This window comes from Solanum tuberosum, unplaced genomic scaffold (assembly GCF_000226075.1).
Source record: "Solanum tuberosum cultivar DM 1-3 516 R44 unplaced genomic scaffold, SolTub_3.0 scf00067, whole genome shotgun sequence".
Taxonomy (NCBI): domain Eukaryota; kingdom Viridiplantae; phylum Streptophyta; class Magnoliopsida; order Solanales; family Solanaceae; genus Solanum; species Solanum tuberosum.
This window is the reverse complement of record NW_006238991.1, coordinates 822979-832974: the sequence shown is the minus strand read 5'-3', so window position 1 is coordinate 832974 and position 9996 is coordinate 822979. Positions and strand designations below refer to the sequence as shown.

Here is a 9996-nt window from a genome sequence, read left to right as displayed (position 1 = left end):
AATTGTACTTCATTGCCGCTTATCGGTGTTCGAGAGAAACCAATTTGATTCGGGGTAAATTGTTCGAGAGAAAATTTACCCCCACTAAAGTCTAGCCTAGTTACCAATTTGCAGCGAGTTACTATCAATAGCATTTACCCGATTGTGTATTTTAGCCCATATTCCTATCACATCCCAAGAATCCCGTCTCCATATTCGCATTTTCATGTTTAGTTGTCATTTTAGTTGATAATTGATTACAAAACCTCCTTCGATAATTGACACTTGTGTCACCCTTTAATGTGATATGCTTATTTTCGTAAAAGTCTTTAGCTATAATTGACTTGAACGGAGTTCTTGCTTTTCTATTGATTCTCAATCACAAACCGCTCCCTTGGGACTCGACCCCAACTCACTAGTTGGGTTATATTACTATTGAACGACCGTGGACGCTTAGTATTGGATGAAGCGCCCGGATACGTCAAGTCAATATCTCTAGGAAATTTGTGCTATAGAGCATGAATTTTCTATCGAACTAGCCGACTGAAAAAATTGCACGTTGAGAAACAGGTTCTCATTGAAGTAATGGGCATATTCCTAATTTTTTTCGTATGAAAATAGTACTATTTTTTCTTTTCATATTGCTTCAATTAAAATATCTGTAGAAATAACAACCAAACATTTTTCGGTGAGAAAACAGAGTTTTTACTTGTGGAAAGTGTATTGACGCTGATATCATTATCAACTGTTATTTCTTAGAAAAGAAATTTGCTACTTGTAAATTTCTTTATAATTTTTGCCAGAAAAACCAAAATAGAAATTCATTCCAATAGGCTGGTTAAATCCTTTCTCGATAATATTATTTATTGAAATAAAGAGATGAACAACTTGACATGTCAACTATTTTAGGTCATCCATTTTTTATGTTTTATAAGATGTACTTTGTCTGCCAATGACTTGGCTGCTACACCATTATCATTACTTAAATCAATAAACTGACCATCTGTTTACTTTGATTAAGAGTAACATATATTTTAGTAATACTCAAAAAGTTTCGTGGATAGCTGTCTTACTCAACTAGGCTTTATCTCATAGTAGAAATGTAATAAGAAAATAGACCAAATGTGTTATTAATGAAATACTATATGTCAAAAAAGATGTAAACTTTATTTAATGATTTTATCGCTATCCTTCTAGAGGATTATGTAACTTATGGTCAATGTAGTTAAGCCTCCACCAAAATCATGATTTGACATTTTTATCCAAAGGAAAGATTTTATTTTTTTCCTTCCAGAAGTTCTAGCATGTATATACACCAAGAATTAATATTACACGGAGGAGGATTCAGTTCAGTAGTTCCTCAAATAAAGTTATTGATTCTAGATATATAGTAATACGGAGAAAACAAAATTATTTCAAACATGGACAAAATCCAATGCTAAAAATAAAGAAAAAGGATTGACGGATAGGTCGGTCCAAAAAGTCGAGTCCTCAATTTCGTTCATCGATTTTTTTTGCCGAAACTCAATTAACTCTTTCAAGTTAAATCAAAGTAAATGGGCAAGTCCTAGAGTTGATCACTCCCTTTGAAAAACAATTAAAGTATGAGATTAACTAGATAATCAAAGACCCATTTCATAACTAAGAGAATATTCAACCAATTACAAAACACAAGATAGAAATTAACAACTCAACTATTGTTTATGACTAACACAATATTCAAATAAGAAATTAACAACTACAACTCAATATTTAGGATTTGAGGTCCTAAATTGGAAATTATTGAGATTTTCGTCTTTGGATTGACTTTGGTCAACATTTGGAGTTCGGATGTTCAGAAGGAATTTTCGACAGTTTCGTTGGATTTGGGGGATGATTTGAAGGCCAAAGGAGTTCTTGTTTGAATTTTTAGAGGTCCCAAGCTTGATTAGACTTTTTTAAGCGTTATGCTTGTTTCTTGTGATTTTTACGAGTTTTTGGTCAACAAGACCTCAGATTCATGTTTTAATGGTTCCATTGAGTCCATAATGTTGAGTTTAGTCAGGTAGCATATCTGGTTTGTGTCCACGGGGTTCTGAACGAATCCCGAGGATCCCTTCGAGGATTTGAGAGTTGGCTATTTTTTTATGCATGGTGTGTTTTACTTTAGCGAGGAACGACTCGCTTTCGCGAACGTTGCTTCAGCGAGGATCTGATCGCGTTCGCAAGGGGTCAAGTTTTTCCTGACCCTCGCATTCGTGAAGATTGCATCGCTTTCGCAACCTTTGCTCTAGCGAAGGACGACTCACAAAAGTGAGGCTGGCCACTTATGCGGGGGTTGTTTCGCGACCAAGTCGTCACTTCCGCGAAGCACGTGTTAGCGATCTTGGGCTCGTGAAAGCAAGACCTAGGAGGGTTTTGGTCTGAAATTTTGGGGTTTCCCCCCAATTTCTCCTAGTTTGAGTTTTGGAAAATCCTTGGAGGCGATTTTAAAGAGATTTTTCACGGTGAATCTGTTGGATAAGTGTTTATAACCCTAAACCTTCATTTTCCAATGAGCATTTACGAAACTAAGCCTTTAAATCTTGATTTTTGAATTGCAAACTGAAAAATTTACGAAACTCATGATAAGCTTCTATATAAGCGTAACAAATATGTTTGTATGAGCTATATAGATAACATTTTTTGGGAGTAGTATTTAGTACTTAAGTGAATGAGGGTTCTAGATATCCCAAGTTCTAGAATTACATTCCACCATAGGATTATAGTTCATCGCTTTGTCGATTGACCTTCTGGCCCTGTACCGTGTATCGTGTCTTGCTTGTTCAATTAAAATTCTAGTTGAGTTGTTTCTTGTCCCCTCGCTTATCGGAAATGTGAGTTGTTCTATTAATGGCGCTCTCTTGTTTAATAATGTGTAACGACCTTCTATACATAGTATAGATACATTGTTTATATATATGATTACATAAACAAGATACATTCTTCCTTCATAGTTATACAAAGGAGATACATTTTTTTGGTAATATATATATATATATATATATATATAATGTATAATAGTGTATAATTGTGCAAAAAAGTGTATACACACGATTATAGTGTGTTATATAAATTTGGAAAATGGAGAAGGTAAAAAAATAACATTGAAAGAAATTTGGCTTCCTAAAATTCATTGTTAACATATGTTGGTTAGTATATTTATAAATAATTATAGGACTATGTAAGATATAAGCTGTTTATTTGGAATGTACATTTGTAAGAACCCCCTTCTCCTTGCTAGTAGTTTCACTATTTAGACTTTGGTTATTTCTGCAAAGGTTGAGTTGATCTTCCAAGGGATTCTACCAAGCAAACAACATAAAATTCAATAAACTGTGAAATCAAGCCATGCCATTGCATTTACAGAGATTGAAGGCAAGTTACACTTCCACTGCCATTCCTATATCCAACGTTTTCTCCTAATTCTACTATGAATAAAAAAGAACAAAAAAATATAACACATTCATTTTATCACTGCTTTACAGCATCTATAATGCATGTGGATCATGAAGTGCAACAAAAATTGTTATATGATGGTGGGAGGATTAAAAATGGCCATGGCATCCTTGTTTTTTTATCTGTAAGTTCCCCTTGTCTCATATATAAGAGACCTCTCTACCTGTGGCATCTTCTTGCAGTCCAGAACAGGTGGAGCATTATTCTGAAATGTCCTTTCTAGCTTTGGCTCGATTGTTTTTTTCAAACTCGACTTCTTTTGAAGATCAACTCCAGAGCATTGTGTTCACTACAAACCTAGCTCACTAACACGTCACCTTCCAACATCCGAAGTACCTACAAGTGCAATGAGAAAAACAAGAAGTGTGTATATACATAAGGATCATATTATAGTATTCAGATGAATTCTATTCTAAGGTGTTGCTAACATGATGTCATTAAGTTTAACCTTGAAAGTAGCATGAGCTTTGCTTGTCGATAATAAGCAATTAAAAATGACACGGGTTATATGACAGTTCCTACTACTCTAGTGATATAAGCAATGTTTTTCTTCTTATAGAGCAGGCCAGAAACAAGACTGTTAGATGATGAATCAAACAATAGAGTACCAGCAAGCACCAGCTTTAACCTCCTGCAATTATTGAGCCATGGGGAACTTCCTGAGTTATAATAACTTTACTCAAGAATGATCTTTTACTGAAACAAAGCTGAAATACCAGTCATGAAGAATCTATTTACATTAGGTCCTTTCTGTTTCTTTTGTTTTTTGGGAGGTGGGGGTAGACAATTTTGTCTTCTCGTATTACTATATCTCTAGAGTCAACAATTTTATATGAAGAACTAATGAACTTCAATCACTTGCTGCCGTTTACTGTTGAGGTCTATCAAGTGAAGCTTTTGCATTTGGTCAATAGTTTGGACCACAGTCATTATAGTAAGAGCATATAATTAGCTTCCAGAACTAGAAACTCTTGTAGCAAAAATAGGCAGTTTTCTCACAAGTTTAAATTTTTAGACAGCAACATTCAGTATATATCTCTACCTGAGACATCCTCGGCCTTGAATTAGGGTCCCGGCGAATGCATAATGAAGCACAATGTAGCATGCCACGAACTTCCTGCTCCAAGCAGCAGTTCACTAGACATGGGTCGATGAGTTCAGAGATGGCACTCTTTCGAAGCAGAGGACGTGCCTGCTCCATTTGGAATATAAGGATAAACTATTAGTACTCTAAACCATTAAAGCATGGTCATACGCAGACATTGATGTGCCAATAAAACACAAGGAAAACTTAAAGAACTCATACCCATTCACTGAGGGACTGCTGGCCCTTTGGGCGGTTAATGTCTATAGCTTTTCTTCCAGTGACAAGTTCCAATAGTACTATACCAAATGAGTATGCATCAGCTTTTTCAGTTATTTGACCACTTTGAGCATATTCCGGTGCCAAGTACCTGAACAAGAAAAAATTGCACCAATTAATAGGCTGAAAGATAGTGTGCCGGGACAACTGTGTAAGGTTTCATATATAGTTATTTACCCAAATGTTCCAATTACTCTGGTATCAACTCCTAAGTCTCCTTCGGGTTGCCACCTCGCCAGCCCAAAGTCTCCAACCTATATCACAAAGAAAAAGTGAAGAGGGGGGCTTAAAATAGTAGATGAAAGAAAAGAATATTAGAACCAAGCAAGAACAAGAAGAAGTTCGTTTTGTGACCAGTTTTAGAGAACAAATAATCTACTACATTTTAAAGACAATTACGGCAAGATATTTCTGAAAACTGTTTTTCCCTTCCATCATGTAGAACAAAGATTTACAAGAATCAACTAAAGCTTGTGTTCTTTTAAAGTATATAAAGAAGGCCAAAACATGACAAGCAATAATGCAAATAGAAAAACTAAAGTGTAAAAGAGCAATGCGCACCAATGGCTCAAAATCATGAGTTAGGAGGATATTATTTGGCCGCATGTCACGATGAACAATACAACCTACTCTGCACTCCTCATGCAGGTATCTCAGTCCTCGAGCAGCTCCCACAGCAATCTTTTGACGTGCTGACCAATTTAATGGATGTCCATTACGTCCTGTGGATTGACAACTTGGTTATGAACATATAATTATGGGTTGCACAGTTTTTGACAGGTTCCTAAGCTTTCAAGAAACTTCGGTGTTCACTACATGCTCTACACATGAGCAAAAGAGGTTCTCATAATAATCGTCCATATAAAGTGAGTTTGTAAGGTGAAAAAACACTTTTGACAGATCTATGTAAGGGAGGAGTTATGACTAGAAGTGGAACCTCACACTCAAAATTATCAAATTAGAAAAAAAGAAGAAAATAACAGCTTCAATTTCCATTCACTTAAATCATTTCAATGTCATATAGATCAAGAACGGGACATGGGGTTTAATGAGTATTGAGATATAAAAACATATGACTAGAGAAGTTGGTACCATAAAGGTGAGAATCTAAAGAGCCATTGCAGATGTATTCATAAACTATTAACCTTCTTCCATCTTCCACACAGAAGCCTATAAGCATCACAACATTTCGATGTTGAGCACAGCTCAGGACCTCCACTTCAGAGCAAAATTCAAGGTCTCCCTGCGAACTAGCTGATTTGTATTGCTTGACTGCTATAACTTGGCCATCTGGTAAGTGTCCACGATGTACAGAACCATACCCACCCTCAGCTAAAAAGTTAGCTTGTGAAAATCGACTGGTAGCACGTTCGAGCTCAGAATAAGTGAACCACCGAGGTGGTTTTCCAAATAAAGGTGCCTTGTGTTGACATATTGAACAAAGTGGAGGAGCATCAGCAGGAGAATCTTTGTTTAATAACATCATTTTTCTCATATTACTGTTTATTTCCACATCATGCCCTTCTTTCTTTAAACAAACTTTAGGTTCTCGATCAAGTCCAAATGATTTCTCTGGGAAAACATCATGCTTTAACTTTAGCAGTGTGCCTTTGGATCTTGGTGAGTCTCTCTTTAAGTAATGTGAGAAATCCTTTGCTGCAACGAGAATGTCTTGCATCCATTGCTGGGAACATATGCTTGTTGTAGGTGATCTCAGTTTTTCACTATCTGTATCTGAATCGGATTCATCTGAATAATGATTGCATTTATGTGAAAAGGTCTTCTTCATATCCCAATTGACCTCAGAGAAGAAAAGAGGCGAAGTCCCTATGTCTAGACTGGAAATTGAGGATGTCCCAGCATCAGTTGTGGTGAATGATGAATGCTCTGGACTACTTGCTGGAGTCACATTCGGCACCCGAATCTCATTCCAGTGATCATCAGACTTTTCACCTAAATGTTTCGAAGATGCTTGTGACGTACGGGAGACTTCAGTTTCAGTGTTGGGGGATCCAAGGAAATTCAAACGAAGCACTTTTGGTTGAGAGTTTTTCATCTGAACAATATTGCATTCCAGTTGCTCCATACAGATTCTAGCCTCTTTTTTCATTCTCCTGGACATGAGTCATCAAGGAAATATGCATTTAGCAACAAGAGCGCCTAGATTTTAATCAGATGCAAGAAACAAAGCTTTTATATGAAAACATGAAATAAGATGTACACCGTATTACTTATCCAATACCACCCATCGAGTCTGAACTCTCCTAGCTTCAGCAGCCACTACTCCAGACTGTGATCCAGAAATGACTTTGACCTTCACCTTCATCTGTGAAATAGAACTGAGTGATGTGGTAATCCTATATGAGGGAACTAACTTTTCAGAATTAGATAGATCACTTACTTTATTTGGATCATAAATATCATGAAGTTGAAGCAACATTTGAGTACACGATTCTGAAATGAAATCCTTTTGATCTAAAGTCGTTCCGGACAGTGATCTCCAGTTGCTAGCTGTGCAATCGCTGTTAAATCTACGTAAACCCCAAAGCCTTATACCTGAAAGTGTAGGTAACCAGTTCTAAGCTACTTTTAACAGATTTCTCTGTAGCAAATGAAAGTAGTGATGACAAGAGTAAAAAAACTAGAATCACATGCGTAGTAACTATCCTAATTCTTTCAAAGATCAAGTTAAACAGCGCAACGACATGAATCAAGGCCTGAACTGGTAATAGCTCTAGAAATTCTGGAAGAAGCTGCCTTATTCATTATCAACAAAATGAGCAAAAATACAACAACATACCCAATGAAATTCCACTAATTGGGGTCTGGGGAGGGTAGAGAGTATTCGCAGACCTTACCACTGTGTTTCTGAAAAAATGAGCAGAAATGAAGGAAACAAAAACAGGGTAATCCTCCAAATTGCACAATCAATTGCAACTAAAATGAAACATAAAAGGAGAAAGCCCTTCCCAATACAACTAGTAGTATATATGTTAGGGCAGAAAATTTTTTACTTGAGGTATGATTAGGAATGAGAACCAGCAACTTAACAGAATCCCCTGGTTGAACCACATGAGTTAATGCCCAAATAAAAGCACTTCTTGAAATCTCTCTCGAAGCTTTCACAGCAACAACCACAACTCTCTTTCCCACATCCAAGCTCCCACTCTTCATCTCAGATAAATTCAATTGTTTGATTATTCCTCAGAAACCCATTCAGTTTATGTTGCAAATAAAAGATTCCCAAATCCAAAATCAAGAATTGGACGGATGTTAACTGAAAGGTTTCTTCGGAGTAAGAAAAAAATGTTCAAAGTGTGACCCAGAAACAGAAAACGAGGTGTCATGATTTTCTGGTGTTAAGTAAAAAGGATAAAAGCAGACAAACCCAAATAGTCAGCAAAGCCAGCCAGCAAGCTTCGTTAATAATTGGGATCAATCAAATAAAGATGCGGTGCCCAACAAAAATTGAAACGATAATCAAGGACAAAGACAGTGAAAGATAAACAAACTTTGAATAACAGTTCGTTTTCCAGTGACCCCACAAGATTCCTATCTACTCTTCTTCCCTTTTTATACATGGAAAGCTTTCTATTACTGTATGTACTAATGGAATCAACCATGCTACACTCCAAGAATATAACCTCTCCTTTGCCCACATTGTCAAGTGGAAAGTTGAACTTGAAAAAAATTGTGATTTTTGCAACTTGAATTTGTGTATGGATATTATTTTAATTGGAAAAGCTTTGAAGTTTTGGTAAGCAAAACTCTAAAATGTTTGATCAATTTTTAGAATTGAAAATATTTTTGAAACAGATTTTAAAAATCTATATCAAAATTTATAGTCAAGTAGATATTTGCAAATACATTTTTAAAATCTAATTCAAAATAAATGGTCAAACACTAGGTAAGGAACTAGTGGCAACACCAGGTCCAAACTTTTCTTTTTCTTTTCCACTCTTAGAGCTTGTTTGACATTGCTGGTGGGAGCCCAAAAGTGTTTTTTGGCGAAAAATCTTTTTTTTATAAAAATAATTAGTTTTTGGCAAATTCTTAAAACTATTTTTAAATGAAAGCAGAAACAGAAAATTATTTTTCTGAAGATTAAAATATCCCTCTCATATATACATATTTACTACTGTATTCCTTATTAATTAATTAACATATTTCATAAGTTTGGTTAGTTTCATTCAAGATTTTTTTTATATAATATTTTTTTATTATTTCTTGTTTATATTATTATTATTATTATTATTATTTATGTTTTATATATTATTTTACATTTTATTTTAAAGAATCAGAAATAAATGTAACAACTACATTTTTGTACGATTAAAAATATGAAGGACTTTATTTATTTTTGTGGTGAATTTTTGGAATAATTTTTAAATTTATTTTTCTTGATATTTTGAATTATATTTAAGTCATCATGCTAGTATTATAGTAATATTTTATTTATTTATTTATTTATGTATAATATTGATTGAAAATTTGAATATGTATATTTTAATTAAAAAATTTCTATAAATATTTAAAATAGTTTCTCTTTATAAATAATCTTAATATTAAAAGTACATTGATACTTACCCTTTTTCTTAATTTGACTCTCAAAAGCATTTTTGAAAAGAGATTAGTCAAACACGGTTTGCTTATCAACAACATTTTTCAAATGAATTAGTCAAATACAAATTGTTTTTTTTTTCAAAAGTCCTTTTTTTAAAATCCATTTTTAAAAAATGTTTCTAGAAATAAATAATTTTTAGCAGTAATGCCAAACAGACTCTCAATCTGTTCAAACTTTAAATAAATGAAAAGAAGCTAAAATATACCCAAAATATTAAAAGTAGCTCATAAATGTCTTCCTTTTAACTTTAGGCTCAAATATACCCTACAACTAATGGATAAGTTGATATATTGTGGATTTTAAAATAATTATATGGCACGTTATAAGTTTGTCACACGTATAATTTAGGATTAAATTACACACATCCATTTATTAAGAAACTTAACCTTATTTAATCTTAACTTAAACCCACGACCCCTTTTTATTGTTCCTCATTAGAATAAATTGATTTTAAGTAATGACTTTTGAAGTTTAAGATTAGGTTCTATAATGTGCAATTTGCAAACCCTCAATTGAGATTTATAACTCATCAAAGAAGCAAAGCCTCTTAATA

At 34.3% G+C, this 9996-nt stretch overlaps 1 protein-coding gene across 2 annotated transcripts; it reads right to left on the bottom strand.

Moving 5' to 3' along the window:
- Nucleotides 1-3324: 3324 nt before the first annotated feature.
- LOC102589755 (inactive protein kinase SELMODRAFT_444075-like) lies at nucleotides 3325-8383 on the bottom strand. 2 transcript variants are annotated; one of them, XM_006345265.2, is made up of 9 exons: nucleotides 7834-8383; nucleotides 7221-7375; nucleotides 7051-7145; nucleotides 5912-6933; nucleotides 5381-5541; nucleotides 4997-5073; nucleotides 4763-4910; nucleotides 4499-4648; nucleotides 3325-3792 (listed from the first exon to the last, which is right to left on the bottom strand). In XM_006345265.2, the coding sequence occupies exons 1-9, from the start codon at nucleotides 7991-7993 to the stop codon at nucleotides 3754-3756; spliced, it is 2007 nt and encodes a 668-aa protein (XP_006345327.1). In that variant the 5' UTR covers nucleotides 7994-8383; the 3' UTR covers nucleotides 3325-3753. The 2 variants fall into 2 exon arrangements, with proteins under 2 accessions (XP_006345327.1, XP_015163286.1); XM_015307800.1 differs by having other exon boundaries at nucleotides 7620-7926.
- Nucleotides 8384-9996: the final 1613 nt, after the last annotated feature.

Bases quoted from the DNA above. Each gene is read 5' to 3' on its own strand.
- LOC102589755 (XM_006345265.2), bottom strand. From the start codon at position 7,993: ATGAAGAGTGGGAGCTTGGATGTGGGAAAGAGAGTTGTGGTTGTTGCT. The intron at 7,376-7,833 runs GTAAAAAATTTT...CTACACTTTCAG, and splicing joins CATTCCTAATCATACCTCAA to GTATAAGGCTTTGGGGTTTA. The intron at 3,793-4,498 runs GTAGAGATATAT...TTGCACTTGTAG, and splicing joins CAAGGCCGAGGATGTCTCAG to GTACTTCGGATGTTGGAAGG.